The 19,612-nt window shown below is 41.1% G+C and overlaps 1 protein-coding gene across 1 annotated transcript in view; it reads right to left on the reverse strand.

The window, feature by feature from the left end:
* Positions 1-1,650: 1,650 nt before the first annotated feature.
* VEGFD (vascular endothelial growth factor D) overlaps positions 1,651-19,612 on the reverse strand; it is a 30,938-nt gene continuing 12,976 nt past the window's right edge. Inside the window, exons 2-7 of the mRNA XM_038149359.1 lie at positions 14,450-14,660; positions 10,307-10,497; positions 7,749-7,897; positions 6,414-6,511; positions 3,839-4,034; positions 1,651-2,317 (exon numbers count right to left, since the gene is read on the reverse strand). Of these exons, the coding sequence (XP_038005287.1) occupies positions 2,191-2,317; positions 3,839-4,034; positions 6,414-6,511; positions 7,749-7,897; positions 10,307-10,497; positions 14,450-14,660 (972 nt within the window). The 3' untranslated portion in view covers positions 1,651-2,190. The remainder of the gene's footprint in view (positions 2,318-3,838; positions 4,035-6,413; positions 6,512-7,748; positions 7,898-10,306; positions 10,498-14,449; positions 14,661-19,612) is intronic.

A 19,612-nucleotide genomic window follows, 5' to 3' on the forward strand; every position in this document is an offset into this window, starting at 1 on the left:
AAAGAGCAGCACCCTACAAGAGACTGGCACAGGGCCTTAGGAGCAGGCGATCTGCTGGGGTAGGAATTTATTGTAAAAGAAATAGGCTGCAAGATGCCTGTAGGTTGCACCAGAGCTGACAATCCTGCTTGAAGCATGCAGAAGTACATTCATAAGGCTTCTAGAAACTGGGGCTGAGAACCTCTAAGGAGAATCCAAGTTACAAGCTGGATAAAAACCTTTGTGTTGGCTGCCTAGGCCATGCTTGCTAGTGAATGCCACCACAAGCAGTTTCCTTTTCCATCTTCACAGTGAGCCTAAGAACCATTCTTAATCCACAAGCTTCCAGGCACATTGCTCCTGCAAAACAAAAATCCCTCACAGGTAGAGCCTGTAGGGGGTTAAATTCAGTGAAAATAACACTGAATTCTACATTGACTTTCAGGTGTGTTTTTGATGGTCACACATTCTCTGTTGCTTGAGCATGTTTGTATCTGTCCTGGTTTGGGCTGGGATAGAGTTAACTTTCTTCTGAGAAGGTGGTACAGTGCTTTGTCTTGTTCTTAGTATGAGAATATTGATAACACTAATATAAACTGATGTTTTGGCTATTGCTAAGTACTGCTTACTCTAAATCAAGGGCTTTTTGATTTCCCATGCTCTGACAAGCAGGAGCCCAGTGCAGCCCAGGGGTGAGCCTGCTGCAGGGGCTCCACCAGGATGCTCACAGGTCAGACTGTGCTGCTCAGTCAGAGGATCCCAGGCCAGCTCACAGAACAGGCAGCACAAACAGCCTGCAGGTATGTTTGCACACTCCTAAGTCCCAGCTAGTTTAGGAAACACTCTCAACACTCAGGATTAAATCCTAAAATGCCTTACTGAGACTAAAGGCATGTTAAATTGTTTGTGCTTTGTCCAGCCATTCAATCAATCTTACAGGATTTGGCTCTAATTTTACTATAAAGCAATCTGATTTTCCTGTATGAATTGAAAATAAATTCTTAGTTGCACATCAGAAATCCATTTCCTGTTCCCTGTGTTGTGCCAAATGTTCCTTGTCTGTGGCATTTGTTTCATATACTCTATTCCCTTTGTTCACAGTGCAGTGTAGAATTGGAGAATTCAGCAACTGGGAAAAAGTCGTACTGATGTCAAGACTATCACTTCCAGTTCAGGATTATTGCTCGTAATATTTTCTCTGGACTAGCTCACAGCAGACTTCAGTGACTCAGAAAATAGTACTGCCCTTTTCTGATCTGTTTAAAGCACTGTTGCTCAGGCCTCACACTGTGGAGAGGAATTTCAGCACAAAGGAGATATTTTCATTGCGTGGTAGACTAAAAGGAAAACCATCTTCTAGTGAACAGTGCTTTTCCCAAAAAATCACTGAAGAGTTAGTACTAGTGTGCTGTTATCCCCTTAGGAAGATAAACGCACTACACCTGGAACAAATAAATAAATCACACATGCTGTCAGGCAGACATGGGAAAAAAATGCTTCTTTTTTACTGAAATTATTGGGTCAAGTGACCTTGTTTCTACCTGGGTTTGGGCAGGAGCCAGTCCCTGTGGAACAAATGTAAGAAAACTGTACTTGAAGTGGCTTTGGGGTTTTTCTTATTTTCTTTTTGTTGGGCAGAGTTTTAAAATAACAGAGAAAAATCAAATCCACTCGAATAACTGATGTATTTATTTTCTTATATACACTTAAATATGGCACATCTGACAGTAGTTGTACAATAAACACAAAATGATAATCAAAGCTGAACAGTAGATCAAATAACTCAGTGCTGAACCTATTAGAAGCCAAATCCTGTACACTGAATTTCTGAAGACAGTTTTACCCAGGAGCTGCATTAGCTAAGGATTCAGAGGGTAAGATTATCAAGTCTCAATTTCTGAACGACTGGCTGGAGACTGTGACTCTATTTCCAATACACAGTTTCATCTTCCATAACGTGACATTGAACTGGTACTTTCCAATCTTTCTTCCATGCAGCCAGAAACTCATCAGCTGTTGTTACCTCTTAGAGAACAATTACCAATGTCCCAGAGGATTCACTTGCAGTCGGTGATTACTCTAATAAATAAATGCAGACTGGATTAATTCTTCGGCTATTAATGTGGAAGATGTTCATGTTTACTATTGTTTGAAAGTCAGTGACAGCTACTTTGCGAAGCAGTGGGTTTTCAAAGAATAGGGGAAGCTCAGTCAAGGAGTTTCTCTGCTTTGGGACCCGTGAGAACCTCTCTTCTCCTTTGGACAACGACAATGCCTGGAACACACCGGTTTGGCAGTTGGGCATGTTCTGGGTTGGGATGGACATCTGTCTTCACAACTGTTTGATTAAGGAGAAAGAACACAAAAGAGGAAAGCATTTTAATATAAAAATTCTTCACTGTCACATTCCTCAAATTTTTCATCATTGAACACTGCAATGCTTCCTACACACTGTTTGGGAAAGTGTTGACGTCCTACAACAGAAGGAGACAAGAATTTGCTGCCTCACAATTTCTGTCTACAGCAAGATGTCTTGCAGTGGTCCATTTGTCCAGATTGACAACTTAAGAGCTGCTTTCCTTTCTTGGGACCAGTGAAGTCCCGAGGGTTAGCTCTGGGAAATGCTGCCCTTGGACTCAGAGAAGTAGCTGATCTCACTTCATGGTTCAGCTTTGCTCCTCCAGAAATACTGCATGGAAATCTGGCATTAAGCTCCTTCATTCAGATTACAGGAATTTCTAGAAGCCAAATTCATGTAAACAAATGATTACATTGCTCCCCTCCCACCTGTCTGAAACATATAAATAACCAATTCTTTCATGATCATTTTTAGCTCTGCTAATTGTTTTAGCTATTTTTATACTTGCCAGCTATTTTGTGTTTGTCCTTGTTTTCAAAGCTGAACCTGAAGATGCAAATGCTAATTCTTCCACAGCATCTTCCCTGTGAATGAACCTATGAAGTCACTGGGAGTGAACCCTGTGGGTGACCACTCAGTGAGCTACAGTTCTGCCAAGGTACCCAGGGAAACTGGATGCTGACTATCCTTATATAAACTTTGAGACTAAGATACTGCATGCTCCTGGGCCTCTACACGGGACCAAAGCTTTCCGAAAAATTTAAAAAATTAACTAATCCATGAAAACAGGTGTTTTAAGAGGGCATTTTCTATCTGAGATTTGACACAGAAACCTCAAAACATACACATTAGGGAAATTCATGGAGTATAGTAGCCCCTGAACAATTTTCCTGCTTCTCAGTGGAGTCAGATCTAGTTGAGTAGATTTATATGTGTACAAAATTGCATCAGGTTTAGAAAATTACTTGCTCTGAGGACAAACTGGATAAGGAATGTGCTGTGTGCTCTGTGTGCAATTTTAGGGAGCCTTTGTCCCTAGCCATCCATGAGATTGCCTTCAGCTGGCGCAGAGAACAGCTGTCTCAGGATGGGTTCTGCCTACCTACAAGACTCAGTGTCTCATTGCAAAAACTAATACCAATTGTAGTATAGTTTTAATCATCATTCCTTGAAGATTAGCCCCCCCCCCCAAAAAAAAAAAAATGCAGCAAATATTGACACTTGAATAAAGGCCTTGTCCAGATTTTTTAAAAATACAAACCTTAGATTCCTTTTCTACAGTAAGTATTGTAAATATAATCTCCATTACTGTTATTATTATTATTATTATTATTATTATTATTATTATTATTATTATTATTATTATTATTATTATTATTATTATTATCTCCCGAACTTCAGCAAGGTATTTTATCCCAAGTGGAACTCCCAGCCAATTAAGCACTTGCATCTCTAATTCATCTCTTGCAGTGTAGACACGGAATGGCAAGGATCACTTACCTGCAGGTTTCAGCATGAAATATCTTGTGTTTTAGAGCACAGCTCTCCTGGCTCTCCCTACACAAATAGCAGCTGCAGTTCTCTTTACTTTGAAAGAAATCTGTGGGACACTTATGTCTGCAGATGCATTCACAATTTTCTTCATCAAATTCCATATGTTGTCCACACATAGCCAGTTCAGCAAGAGGAGGGAGTCCTGCAATAGCACATACATCTTTTAGCAGTAAGCTTTACATGACTAAATCCTGCTTTTGAAGAGACTCCCTATGTTCTATATTCATTAGGACTCACACAGGTACTTTCTGATAGATTCTAGACTTCACAACTTCTGTTGCAGCTTCCTGTGCAGAAAAGGACTCAAGAGGATTGTGCTGATTATTTCACTTTATTTCAATACTGCTATTTCTTGTGGTTAAGCTTGGCACAAAAAAAAAAAAATGGGTGATGTATATTGCAAGAGCCTAGTGTTATGTTTTGGAATGCACAAATGTTTACTGGACAGCAAGTTTTAAAAAGATAATCTCAAAAAGGATTTAGTCTATACCCGTGACAAAAAGGCACATCCATGCAAACTGCCACACCCACCACACGTGTACTTCACTACACAGTCACTGCAGAAATTTTTAAGCTGTAATGCTATGTCTGCTAGGGGGAAGCTGGCCTAGCACTTCAACAAGGAGCACATTCATATTTGTCAAAGATGAAAGAAAATACTTCATTTCAGAAAAAAAGCCAGAACAGCCAAGGGAACTCACTGTCTAATATCTTCCTTGAAAATGCACATCTGGAGTACAATATGAAGCTAATCCTAGCAAAAAGGGAACACATTTTGTGAAAGCTTTATTAAAATGCAAGCTGCACATCCCTGGTTAAAGGTCGTGGCATATAAGGTGTCATTGGGAAGGTAATTTCCTGTAGCTTTACAATTAGCTCTTGGATATAACCTATGGAATGTGAAATGTGACCTGCACCTCTGCCATCTGATCATTGATCTCAGTGGCCAGAAAAGGCTTGCACCTTACTTGAAAGAAACTTTCATTATTATTTACTCAATGATGAAAAACCAATATATCAACAGAATAAAACCTAAGGCCTATTGAAAGCAAGGAGGGAGTCTGCCCAAAATTCTTGGAAGACAAACCCTTTCCTTTGGGTGATAAAACCTGGCATGTGTGAAGTGGTGTTGAGTGTTTCGATCTCACTTTGTTTCAACATCAAAGACAGATTTTAAGTTATTTTGTCCCAGCCACTTGCCAAACACAATGTACTTCAGAGAGTGATATTTTTTCTGAGGAAGTATTGAGTGTGTGTCAGCAAAGGCCATAATTACACAAGCCACAGATTTTAATGCTCCAAGCTGACTGTACTTGGAGACTCTGAGACTCTGAGTTAAGAGGGCTCTGGCTATTCTCAGTCCTTCAGACTCAGTCTAAAATAGAGTACTAATCTTTTCTGGACTGAAAAGTCTAACTTGTGTTTGACTGCTTAACCTGATGGTCAGAGGATCTTATCCAGAGTGAGAAAAAATCCTACAGAAACCACTATGCAAATTATTTCTTGCTTATGAACTTTAGGAGACTGCAATCAGTAGACCAGTTTATGAGGTTATTTAGCTTTATTTTAGTTTGCTAGTCTAGGAATTGCTTGCCAGATTGATTTATTGTCGCCGTGAGTGGTTTATTCTTTCTCTTGCTGAATGTAGCTTAAAGCACAAAGGCAAGGTTTCCTTCTCTGTTTCCTCTAGTGCTGTGATTGTGTTATTTTGAACAATACAATTTCCTGAGAAAAACAATTTTTAAAAACTTTACACAATACTTGGAGAAAAATTTATTTATCTTAATATTAATTGCTAGTAAGTATGTTTAGACTTACAAAATTATAAACCACAATATTTCCTGCAAATTTCTTTGACAAAATAAAATTTTACAGGAGAAGCAGAGGAAGAAAGGCAGTTACAATTCTTCTACAAATTTTATCCTCTTCCATTTCCTTCCACGGAGCTGAAGAAGTGTACATACATATGCTGAGTATGTAGAGTATATCAGTTTGAAAAATTCCTAAATAATTTAAGATTATCATTAAAAGTACTCAAATTTTTGAAAGGTTATATATTTTTTTGCACTGACTACAGCTAGCTCTGGTTTTGTCTATCTTATTACTTATTAATTATTTTCTTAAGAACGAAAAATAAAATTAAAAAAATAGTGCCTACCCCATGAAATGTATTTTTTTCTACAGTTAAGTTTCCCTAATGCTTATCATACAACTTAAGGTGCATGTGAAATAAAAATTTGCACAGGTTGCCTACTTCACAAAAATCTTATAAATACTTTCCCATGTCCTACTCAGATTGCTGATACAGAGAGAATAAAACATCCAAGCAAAAAACATGAGATGGGGGGAAGCACATATGTGTGTTTATTTTCAAGCAAGCTTCCACAGCATAATCCAAGTCTATGTAGGGATGTGGAATAAAAATTTTAACTCTCTCGAAACAATGAAAAAAAAGCAAGAAGACCAGAATGAGAGACAAAGAGCTTGGAGACAGTATGCAAAAGTGTGATTCCATCTTTACCTTCTCGTCTGTTGGAGTGCTGTGTGTCTATAACACATTCACATTTGTCACTATCCCAGATCCATCCATTAGGGCAAAATTTGTTGCTAAAGGGGCATCTAGAAGAAAAAGAAATCGAGGTAGGAATTTTAAAAAGATAATTAGGGGCATCAGAGTAGCCATTTGGCAAAATGAGCTGCTGGTGTCCCTCATGAAGGTCTGGCACCCGTGTGCATTACTGCTGCCATCAGAAGGAAGGGGTCTGTGTGATTCTGATGACAGGGAGAAGTTCTCTGGATCCCAGTGACACAGGAAGGAAGTTTAGCACCTATTTCAGACTACAGCCTTAGGAAAAAGCTACAGTTTTGCAGCTCTGCTGTTCCATAAAACAGCTTTACCCCAGGCAGGGTGGTCTTTGTGCTGCAGTATTCATGTTGTGTAACTTCACTGAATTTTGCCTTGCTGCCAGGAGGTTCAGTTCCAGTTTAATTTGCCCATGCTCATGGAAGCATAGGGGACTATTTCAGTGTCAGAGGAAGATTGACTTTCAGGCCCTTTGCTCTGGGAGGGAAACTCACAAACTGAAAAAAGACTGAGGTTCTTCTGTATTTGTCAGAAAGAGGATTCAGGCTGAGGAGGGCTGGAGTGGCTTTGCTGAAATTACAACTCTCACCACCCCGATGTCCAACTCAAAGGTGGTGATGGGGATAAGCAGAATGCAGGGCTTGACAGATTTTCGAGCTGACTCCCAGTGAGTCACTCAAGCTATTTCAGTCTCTAGAGGCTTTGTTTATTTATGTAGCCTTTTCTCACCAGGAGTACTAGTATTTTGTGCCACATTTTGGAGTGAGATGTGAGGTCGCTTTTCTCCCGTCCATGAGCCCAAGAGATGCAAACCAAGACTGGATCAAAAAGTGAAAAGCCGAGATTCACACTGATTCTGACCTAACGTGCCACAAAGTGTGACAGAGGGCTTTAGCTTGAGCACAGAACTCAGTGTGCCCTGGCTAAAAAATGCACAAGCAGAGTTGCTGTGTCAGGCTGAAAACGTCTATGCACACACTCTCAAATAGCTCCAGTGGAGCATAGTGCCAGTATGAGCACCTTGAGTTCCTGCTCGAGAACCTAAATATCTTAGTGACTCTAGATGCTGCTGAACTAGCCTACAGTTTGTTTGATTCTGATGACCATTCAATTGAAATTCACATTCTTTGGGTGAACTTTCTACCCCTAAGTGATAACCGAGGTGTTCAGAAAAACTGTTGGGATAACAGAAAGAGAATGGGCCATTATAACATGCAGATCAGGACAAAACAATTTCAACGTGTGTAGAAGTTTGCAAATGAGGGAACTTACCCATCTTCCTCTGGGTACTGGACAGATCTTCGTATGATGGTGTACTGCTGGCGCTGGGTGTTTGATGTACACTTACAGGCCGTGTGATTGGCAATTTTGATGGGCACAGGCTCGGGAACACTTGTCAAGGGAACCGAGATCTCAAAGAGCTACATGGCACAAATAAAGTTTATTTTTCAGTTTCTATTCTACAGTTAATAATTAGTTATTAATAGTAATTAATAACAACAATTTAAAAGAAAAATCTTGTATTGTTTTCTGCTATTTTCCCCACCCTTGCTCTTATCTAGAGATAGTTACCATAAATATAAATGAGCAGAAGTGCACTGGGGGTTTTGGAGAGTAAGAAATGCCCACCAAGCTAGGAACTTGCCAAAATGGGCATCCTAGTGCTGTATTACAGCTATTAAACACCCAAGACTAGTCAAAATTATTTGCAAGCAAATACAAAAACCTCTTTTGGATGCTAGGGCCAAATGGGGAAGAGGTAGGTGTTGAGAACTTTGGTTTTGGTTGTACCACCAGTTGAGTCTCTACTTCTTACAGAGACCTATCTAACTGTCCTTGGGAATAATCACAGTATGCATCTTTAGGGACCTAACTTAACCCCCACAGCCTCCTCAGAGAGGGAAGAAACAGGAATAAATAGGGGAAAGTTCTTTCTGCTTCAGCTGGGTTTCTGCAGGGAATCATTCTGGAAATGTCTCTCTGTTGACTGTAGCAGGGGCTGAAGGAGCAAGGCAGCCTGCTTTCAGTGCATCCAGAGTGTTGAGTGACCTCTGAGTAGGCCTGAGGAGGCTCTGGTTCCTTGGGCAGCTCTGTGTAGGAGCTGTTGAAGGGATCCACACTCCCTCTGCCCCTCAAACCAGCTTCCTTCCCATGGAAACCAAAGCATGGAGCATGTCTTGGTGTGCCAGTGTGTCTTGGCTTAAAGCTGCATCCACCTGCAGGGACTGAGTATTCCTAAGCAGACTTCTTAGACATTAAAACTGACGTGTTGCAGTGTCTAACTTTAGGTGGCTTCAATAGCCTCCAGTCGATATTTTATACCAAGGGAAAAATCCTCTCACTAATATGGGAATATGGAAATAATTCCATTAGATGAATATATCCGGACTGATGGTGGTGTATCCAGAAATGGAACTTAGCTGGGGACTTCTGAGGGAATGCTTATTTTGAAGGATGCTAAAGGAATGTTACACTCTGCAAAACTGCAGTTTTTCAACAAACTCATGAACGGCTGCTCAAAAAACACATAAATAAATAAATACTTCCTAGCCTGACCTAGCTCCCTGAGCTGATCAGATGTCTTTTGTGTGTGGCCAGCAGCTCATAACAGCTTTCTCCTTCTGGTGTGGAATGAAAGCAACTAATGAGCATTGACGCAAGAACGACAGGCCCTGATTTATTTTACTCCAGCTATATACCAGTACAACCAGACACAGTGGAATCACGTTCCATCAAACACAAAATAAATACAGAAGCGAATTGGACCTGTTCCCCATAAGGGCTTCAATTTTCTTTTTAAAACAATTGCCCTTGATCTTTATTATGATTTAAAGAGAAGGCTTTTTCATAAGTAAAATTTCATTTATTACACCAAGTGAAATAGGAATGCACAAGATGATGGTTTATCAAAGAGGACCAGTGCTGTCCTGTGCTTCACCTGTGGGTATGAATCATAGAATCATAGAAAGGCTTGGTTGGAAGGGATATTAAAGATCAGTTCCAACCTCTTACCCCCTCCCGTGGTCAGGGGTGCCACCCACCAGACCAGATTGCTGATGAACGATGGATGGTTTCAGCCACAGAGTGGATTGTAGGTACTAAACTTGGAGCTCTGCTCTGTCACCCACTGGAGCAAGATATCTCTGTACATAGCCTCTAGTGGGAGTCTACAGAAAGAAGCTGTCTGGCTACTCTATGCTCAGTTTTTGGGACTGGTCACTAAAACTTGGGTATTGCCTGTTGCACCTATTTAGTAATTGACTACTGGTTTATGCCTCTCTTTCCCTAAGAGGTGTGTGAATTGGGACATTCAGATCCTGAGGCATGCTAATTAAGAGCATCTGGTCTCTCCTGATGAATGTCTCCTTTTTTTGGCTTGCAAAATTGCACATCCAAAATTATTAGCCAGCCTTCTTGGTACAGATGATAATGTTGAAATGCAGCAGCCCAACACAACAAAATTTCCTGGGATTAAACCTTGGATACAGAGGATTCCCAGGAGACAATGATCTCAAGGGGTCCCCAGTCCAAGTGAAAATATACTAAAGAAGGATCTAACTTCTGATCATCATGAGCCTACAGTCACTTTCTCAGGACCTGATTTTCCATCTCTACACATATATAAACAATTTTTAATAATGCAACTTGAATTTCAAATGCTATTGCACACTCCTGCATTCACTCCACATGGATAAAAAATTAATTCTTCTGTTTGTTATGATAGTGCAGACAGATCTTTCATAACAGGATCTCAGAAACCAAACATCCTCCTTCCCCTCCCTTTTTGGTGAGCCAGGGTAAAAAGAAAACAGATGAATAGCCTCATTTACCGTTTTTGACACGTAAGTTGTACTTGTATTCATGCAGCTGAGACTCTCCTCGTTGCAGCAGCCTCCACATCTGAACACATTCACACAGGGAGGCTTGAAAAATTTGTTGGTTGTTGTACCCAGTTCTTTGGCAACTTCCACACAGGTTTCCCTTGGCACACACTGAGTCTTTTGCCATTCTTCATCTATGACTGAGAAAACAGCATTTTTATGAACAATCATGGCAACGCTAAATCTCTTGATTAGTGAAGCAGAAGCATTATATAAATAAAAATGAAGTGCTGGCAGGCCATTTGCACTTATTTGGATCAATCTAAGGACCAGAGGGAGTCTGAGTGCAAAATTATCCCAGTAACTTACACCAGCTGCACTGGCAGAGAGGTTGTTGCATTTATCTGCCTTTAGCTTTCAATGCAAATGAGCAAAATCTCTGTTAATTCCAGCAGATTGGGCAGGGCTGCATTGATTTCCCTTTGCTGAGAGTCCCCAGCTCCACAGTGTCTGTCTGACCAAGCTGCCCCACACCCTGTTCCCCTTTGCTCCAGGATAGCCTTCCTTATTGTCACTTTATCCCCTCTCTGAGTGTACCCCACCACGGACTCAGCAGGGCCTGGGCCATAGTGCAAAAGCACATTAATGATTACCAGATTCTGGTCAGAGGGTTTGAGTGCTCCTGGTGGATGTCAGCCAGAGAGCATGGTTTCCAAAATGCCCAGTGAAATCCAAGACAAACAGTCTCACACCTCAATACCACCAGGGGGTTCGAGCTGAATAACAGGAATATGAACTCAAGCGTGAGTCGTCTTTTCAGAACACCGTGGCATCCTTCAGATTCTGAATTGCTGTAGACTAATAGACTAGAGTTGACTGATTTGTCAAATTCTGACTGTGAGAAGGAATAATGCATTAACTGCCTGAGCCAGACAGAGAAAAAAAGTGACATTTACCTAATAAACATAATAGAATCTTGAGTTTTGTCAAGAGGTGGCTCTCCTTTTTTTGCCTTTTGCTTACTTGATTCAAGTTATGGAATTGCTCATGAGTCGTCAATGCTTATGCTTTAAGTTCTTCTTAAAATGATGAAAAACAATTTTCTTCATTAACCCTTACATTAGGCTTGTGAAAGATGAAAAGCAACTTTTATACTATTAAAAAATTCTCTCTCTTCCAGCGCAGTCCACCTCCCGACTATTGTAAAAGCAGTTCCTACATTTACAGTGAAGTTCTGAGAAAAAAAAAAATCCTGGAATACTTTTAACCTACAAGCTATACCTTGCCTTCAGGTGAAGATCTATTTTTCTCATTCCTGACTTTGCTTTTGTTATTTTTAAATTTTTCTTCAACTGACTTTGTATATTTAAATAATTGTGTTTATTCCTGCAAAGTCCTGCAACATGGTCGATTTGCTCCATTTTTCTAGCATTGTACAGGAAATAAGAGTTTGATGTCAGAATTGTGAAGAAGAGGCATAAATTAGGAGAAGAGCAATCATTAGAATTAATAGAATTTTCTAGAGTAGTGGTAGTTCTATCAAAACACCAATCTCACCCTAACATTAAAATAGAAAATAAAGTGTTTGCCAAACTCATTAATTTAGGTGCATGTAATCACTTCAGATGTCACTTCAATGAGCACAAGCAGCGATGACCTTTCCAGCTACACACATCCTCCCTTTATTAACCACTTCTTTAGCAGAAGGGCTGCTACAGGAACTGGCTGCCAAGCAGCTGAGTGTCACATCTTGTTCAGAAGCCCCATTGTCACCCTGGTAATTTCTGAGACCAAGCACAGAGCAGTTTCTGAGAAATTTGTCTGTGATACAGTCTCCAGCTTGAAAGTGCTGCAGTCCTTAATGACTGAGCAGCTCAGGGGAGACTGTGGTTAGATGAAGTGACACAAACTTTCAGTGAATTCATTGTTAAAGCTTTAGAAAGGAGGATAAAAGTCCTGAATTTTCCCTGATGGAATTTGGAGTGCTGTGGAAGATACTCTAGTGAAACAATGATAAGTCTTTACCCAGCCTTCTCATCAAAACATTTTATTAAAACAAAACAGATGCACTTGGCAGAAAGGTCACTGTTTAATGACTGGAAAGGGTGTGGGAAAGAAATACATGTTTTTGGGCTTGTGTTTTTTTAAAAGGATCTTTAGTACATTGAACATACTAATATAATAATCTCTAGAACAAAAGTACTTTCTGCCCTGGGATAACTTTGAATGGAAGAATGGCCAGCCCCAATGGGCTTTTTCTAACTTGAATTTCAGCACCTTGACTTTTAATGAGAAAACTGACATCTCTGTGTCTAAATTTAGACTTTCAAAGGGAAAATAGGAAGCAACCTAATAGCTGTTCCAAGCAGAAAACTTACATTATGACCATAGTCAAACAGAACCACAGAACAGTTTGGCTGGGAAGGGACCTTAAAGATCATCTAATTCCAACCCCTCTGCTGTGGGCAGGAACACCTTCCTCTAGACAAGGATGCTTAATATTCTATCCAGCCAGGCCCTGAACACTCCTAGGGTTGTGTCATCCACAGCTTCTCTGGGCAACCTGTTCCAGTGTCTCCCTAATATCTAATCAAACTTACCCTCTTTTAGCTTCTTTACATGCCCTTGGGAAAAGGCATGTCCCTCTCCAGCTGTCTTGCAGCTCCCTCTTAGATACTGGAAGGCTGCAATTAGATCTCCATGGAGCCTTCTCTTCTCCAGGCTGAACAGCCCCAACTCCCTTGGCCTGACTTCATAGGAGAGGTGCTGAGCCCTGTGGCCATCTCAAATAATTCACAGCACACTAAATGTCATTGTGACCTTATTATCAGAACATTATTTACATTATAAATATTGAGTTACATTATTCTGCCATTGAAAAATGCCTATTTCAATGTTCTCTGCCTCAGTAACATTTAATAACATCTCCTTTTGTCGGGCTGTTTTGACAAAAGGGATGTTTTAGTTTTGCAGAAATGTTGGTGTTCACTAAATGAGCAACAGTGAGTAGAGGATTACACCACTTGACTCTGGGTACTCCTAATAACTCTATGGATTTTTAATGATTTTGAGTAGAAATACAAGGGTTTGTAAGCAAAATGTTTGTCACTGTTAAAAGCTGTCTTAATTGTTCTTCATGTGTGTGTTTGTTTTAACTTTTTCTCTCTACAAAATTTCTGTGAAAGTGTAAAGCCACGCCTGTGATATATGGGCACTTGTATACACATTTCTGTGTTGTGGCTCAGAGAAGCAATTTAAGGCCTTTGTTCAGACATAATTTAGCTGAGTAATGGTGTGTGAATGTGGCTGGGGTTGTTGTAAAAGTGGTATTGGAACGGGATCAGTAACATCTGATTTCCCAAAAGGAAAGTGATATGATAATATCACAGCAGGATAAAGACAACAAAGATTATCTCAGCCTGTCCATTATTAGGCTACAGTTTAGCTTTGCTGTAGGATGTCCATTTGCTGGACCAAAATATGGCAACTGATCCTTTGTTTTTTTCATCCATGAATATGTAATGCCTCTTGAGCATCACAGCTACAGGGAGCAATATTCATTCTTGCTCCAGATGGAAGGAGTAGGTTGTGATTCTCCACTTTTAGTTGCTGGTTGGTTGCCTCGAGGTCTTCTTTTCTCTGGAGAAACTTCCTCAAACAGATCAAGGTTAGGGCAACACCTTCTTTCTCTCAATTCCCACACAGACACTGCTGCTGGTGCAGTTCCTTGTATCAGAGCACACCTAATAAAAAAGGGATTTCTATGCCTGCAGTAAAGTTTATTCATTTCTGCCTGCAAGCAAGTTCTGAGATGTAGCACGATGCTGCTCTCCAGCCCCTCATCCAGTCATTCTGACCTGTTTTTTGTACATTGACTTCTCTTTCTTTTGTGCACTGACAAATCCCTGAACAGAACAGCTTCCCTTTGGAGAGTATGCAGAGAAAATAAACCTGATTCGGCCACAAAGCAGGGAGGTGTACTCAGGCTGTGGTCTGACACTGTTTCATACAAAGTCATTTTCCAGAAATGTCCTGTTGCTTCTAGTATGGGTATATTCTAGGAAATCCCTTACCTCCTTCACAGTTTACTGCTCAAGAATCAGGGAGGGGCCTTGAAGCTGAGATCAGACTTGGCCACAGACCTGCACCTACCTTTCAGTGTGTCGATATCATAGAAAGCAGCAGCAAATCTGGTAGAGCGATGCGAAGCAGAGCGGGAGTCTAGGTTGGCCAGGCTCTTCAGTTTTAGCCTGCATTTCCACAGCTTCCAGTCCTCAGAGTGAGTGATGTGAAGCAGCTCTTCCAGGCTGGATGCTCTCCTGATCTGCTGTTCTGACCGCTCCAGTGCTGACAGAGATGTCCTCTGGAAGGAAAGGGGGAAGTCAGAGAGGCAGTACTTTACAGCCTGTCCCCAGTGCAGCACGTGCAGCATTTGTACCAAAGGGCAGCACATTACTGAGGACATCTGAGTGTGCCTAGGAAAACAGCAGCTGTCCCAGGCTTTGAGAGTGCCCAGCACCAGACTTACCTGCAGGATTTGTGCCCACATGGATTGGAAGGAGAGATGCCTACTTCTTCACCCTCTTCTTCACAGCCCTCAGAACTACCTGACAAATGCAGCCTTTACTGTGTCCCTGATCTCCAGGGAACCTGGTAGACACTGGTCACATCACTGCAGTGGTCACATCACTGGCCTGAGCTGGCCAGTTGTGCCAGAGGGAATCCAGGTCACCCTACAGGTAATCTGGATCAGTTCAGCTGGTGAGCCCAGCCCATGTGCCTCTGCAATGAGCCACCTTGGGTGCCAAAACTCTGGTTCCAGCCAAGACACACCACTGCAGGGTCAGGTGATACAGCTGGAAGCTGCACGAAGTACAAGGGCCCATCCCTATGGCAGACAAGCACATCATCCAACATGCTGCAAGGTGCAGGATGCATCTGCCATCTCCCATTCTGACTACACTTGGGTCCTGCCCGTGTCCAGCCTCAGAGCTGTGGCTGTGCAGCAGCATTAACACAGCCATTGCATTTTCTGCCTGTGTGATGTTCGTGACCACTCTGCTTCCATTGGAGAAACCTCCTTACAAAGACCTGTACCATCAGTTTGAAGTTAATAGTCACTTTAAAAATAGCTGTTTAACGCTTCATATTGCTCGGTATCCTGTAACAATACTGCTTTCTTTGGCTGCTGCTTTCTGACATCTGTGTTTGTGCCTTTATCAAGGCACTGAGTATTTATTTCCACTGACTCACCAGATCTGCTGAAAGCAGTCTCCAACACAAGTAAGAGGTTATCTTTGTAAATGTCTGTGTTGTACTGGGCTGGTGCTCTCTCAGCTGTACTCTCTGGTCATACAGTGAACTGTATTTTTTGACTTGCAAACAAAGGCCTGCGGTGCCAGCTGTCATAAATAAAATTCCATCTCTTTAAAGCAAAGCTGTAGTACAAGAGACTGTCAATGAGGTGTGTAGCAGACAGCAGTCTGAACCAGTAGCAAGTGCTCTGTGAACGGCTGGGGAAAGGGAGTGGGAGTGAGGGAAAGGGCTACCTATAATAGGAAGATTTTTAGATGAGATCTGAAATCCAAGCACTGAGTGCATCTGTTACTTGTTATAAAGACATCTGTGGCATTTAGTTTGCAACAATACAGATGTTAGCCTGTACGTATGGGCCAAGTTAATTTTTGGGCAATTACCTTTCACTGACCTAAAATTCCTTAAGCAGTTAACTCAGAAAAAGTTGTTTGCTGTCCTTTGATGCCCGTACAGAACATTATATTGTGCTTTAGCAAGTTGCCATATTTCATTATAGAGATGGCTGCTTCATAGGTGAATGATTTCTCACGCATTTCATATGCGGTAAAAACTGGAAACCCCATCTCAATACCTATGGACAAATAGCTCAGAAGGAATGTGAATACTTAGCAGCAGTAACTGAATTTCTAGACAGTTTTGCAAACAAGATACCCAGAATTTTGCTGATCCAGGAAAGCTGAAATTCAGCTTGAGGTCAATGCGTCAAGACTTATTTGTTCTAAGAACCACAGCTTATGTTCACTCCCATTCACAAAATGTCTCCTTGGTCTTGCAAAACATGCAAGTGTAGGGCCAGAACTGGCATGGTAATGGGACCAAAGACATCAAAACTGAACTCTATTAAGCATTAACTTTTTTCCTCTCTCTTTGTGGTACAAAAGAATGTTCTAGCTGAATCAGCATCCAATACTTCTAAACTAGACTTAATTTACAGAGAACCTGTAAAATGAGATGATAGCATTCTGTAACTTGGAAGATATATCCCTACACTTCTTGTAAGAGTCAGCAGTGTGGGATGACTAGCTTCTCAATTTCTCTTACTCCTATATCAAGAGGTTTTATTAATCATAGAATTGTTAAGGTTGAAAAAGACCTCTAAGATCATCAAGTCCAACCATCAAGCCAAAACCACCACTGTGTTCACCACTAAACCAAGCCCTGATTATTAGATGAGCAAAATATGAGCTTGCCTAAGCTATTCAGCCCTGAAGTCAATCTGTTGCCCCTTCTCTCATCATGTTTCCTAACACCTATCCAAGCTCTGCAGACGGGATTGGATCGCCTGTTGCCTGCCACGATAACACAAGAACAATTGTATTCCTGTTTCTTATATTTGACTTCTTCCCAGAGGGAACACATTTCACAGCTGACTTTTTAACTTCTTCACAGGATTCAGTACAGAATTTCCTGGTGCCCTTTCCCATAACAACAGCTCTCAGATAAAGAATGGTCTTTGCCTCTCAGCATTGCTGGCACTAGACAAGATGGTGAGCTGAAGGCACTGCTGGTGTCTAAGGGAGGTCTGAATCTCAAGTAGTTATAGGATTTTACAGCAAGGCATCTATTTTGTTTGTGAGCTGGTTGCCCTGAGCTCCCTCTGTAGCAAAGACAGAGAAATAGAGATACTTTTAGAGCATGATTCATTTGAAATCACACTGAAAGTCTTTTTTCTGGGTGACCAGGAGGACCAGGCTCACCAGATCACAAGAGGTATCAGTATGGTAGATGTTTGGTCAAACCCATCTCAACACAGCTATCTGAAGCATAAAACATCTGAAGAGAAGCACCGAATTTAGTTCCAATCTTGCTAAATGTCAAAACAGGAACAGTGAAAAGCCCCTTATGTGTTTCGTTTGATTTATTTGAGACTACTACAATGCTCTTATCTAAAACCTTTTTCTAAATGCTTGCTAGAGCACAGAGCAGACAGTTAAGCCCCCAGAAGGACATCCTCATCTTAATACACTTTGACCACAGACGTGGCTGCCCACAATTTAAAAGCATTGAAAAGTAAAAGCTTAAGAAGTGAAAAGTGTAGAAGGTGCATCAGCTCCATCAGCAGGACAAAGCTCTACAGCCTGAACTGCTTCTGCTGGCCACTCTCTTCCTACAGCACAGCTGCAACAAATAGGTTATTGTCATGAAATCTTTCCAAAGTATTCAATTCTGGTCATATTATTTTGAAAAGGACAGCACCAAATAAAAACACAGAACCTCTTACAGTCTCAGATAATACCATGGATGAAGTGCCATAGGGCACCACGCAGGTCTGGAGACTTCTTTCATATACTGCTGTTTAAATTCCAACTCTGTTTAGATACAGACATACTCTGGCTGACTGAAAAGGCCTACTTAGAAGAGTGCAGCTTTGGACAGAAATGTGAATAAATCTTTCAAAATGTGAAACTGGAGGAGGGTGTTAGATTCAATAGTCCCAAACTTTCCTGTCATTTGATTTAGGACTTTATGCCATCTCACCTTGATAGCAAGTGGAAAGCAGTTAAAACTAGCATTAGAACAGGAGGGGAGCTCTTCACTCAGCCACAGAGCAGAGGAAAGATACATAGATGTCAGACTGACATTTCACTGACATTTCTGGGAGACCCAGCTCCAAAAAGCAAAAGAGGAACAGAATTGACTGCTTCCCCTGACTGTAGCCATCTGCACATGCTGTTTCCCACTTTGCAGATATCCCTACCTCCCTTTTTCAGTCTTTCTCTGATGACTACATTCCTTCCTTCCAAGTTCCCTTCCTGTTCTCCACTCTTCTTGTCAACATCTTGAGCCGCTTGGATCCCACTGTGCTTTTATGTTATTTATTTTCACTGCTTTCCCCATATTCTGCTAGGTGGGACTCTAGTGAAACCTATCTCAGGCTGAGCTGCTCAGCCTCCTAGTCTAGAAGAACATCCATTTTTTTTCCAATCCATGCTTTCATCCAAATTTCCTTTACTTTGACACAGATTTTAGTAGTCAGCTGAGGTGAGCTGTCACCATCGTGGAAGTTGTTGGTTGTAATGGATGCAACCAAGATGCGGAGCAGAACTTCACTGCACTTGGCATGGTACACATAGGGAGCAAAATCATGAACTCTGGCCCCAGAAACCTTAAAATATAAGAGTTGAGATAAAAACAAATTAGACAAGGAGTCTTAGGGAAAGGACAATGTCACTTCCACGCTCCCAAAATGGAAAAATTACCACAAAAATTTCACTGGAAAGCTCCAAATGTTCTAAACTTTCAGTATCCATCAATGTAAACCCCTATAGTCCACCAAAGACAATGCTATTCCATGTGAGAAATGTTTGAGTAGAATTTATCAATAACAAATATCAAAGTAGCAGGTTTAAGTAGCTCATTCTTATCTCCTCAGCTTTCTGCAGCTATTAGTGTAATTTTTCTAAGTACCTTATAAAAAAATGGATCCCATACCCCAAAATAAAAACCAGATTCCTAATTTACTGAAGTCACATGTTTTTCAAAACACTGACCTCTCGTATGTTCCAAAATTATTCTTCAATTCAAAGAGGAATATCTGTTTTCCTCTATTTTGGCTATGAACAATCATCAGGAAACGATAACGCGAGCTCGCATTGTGATTTTTGGATAATTACAACTCTTGTCCCTCCAAAAGAAACCATAATGGGCTATCTATCTTCTTCCCAGTAATCTCAGATGCCAGAAAAACCCTAAAAGTAGTCAGCGCTGGAAAGGAACAAGAGAAAAAGCAGTGATACATTCAGTGGCCTTTCCCACCTTGGACACTGACTAAAATCAGCCACTGAGTTCATTTCCCCACTGATTTATGCTAGTCCAAAGTTTGGCTTATGCATCATGTCATACAAATGCACAATCCCACAGACAGCCTGCCCTGTTCAAACTGGGCTGTTTCTTGAGTATTAGTATTGACCATTCCCTAGCAGAGGCTGCAGCTCTGCACTCTTCTCCACCCTTGACAAGCTCCTAGATTTCCTAGATTTCCTGCTTAGGAAAAAATAA

This window comes from Motacilla alba, chromosome 1, assembly GCF_015832195.1.
Source record: "Motacilla alba alba isolate MOTALB_02 chromosome 1, Motacilla_alba_V1.0_pri, whole genome shotgun sequence".
In the NCBI taxonomy this organism is placed as follows: Eukaryota; Metazoa; Chordata; class Aves; order Passeriformes; family Motacillidae; genus Motacilla; species Motacilla alba.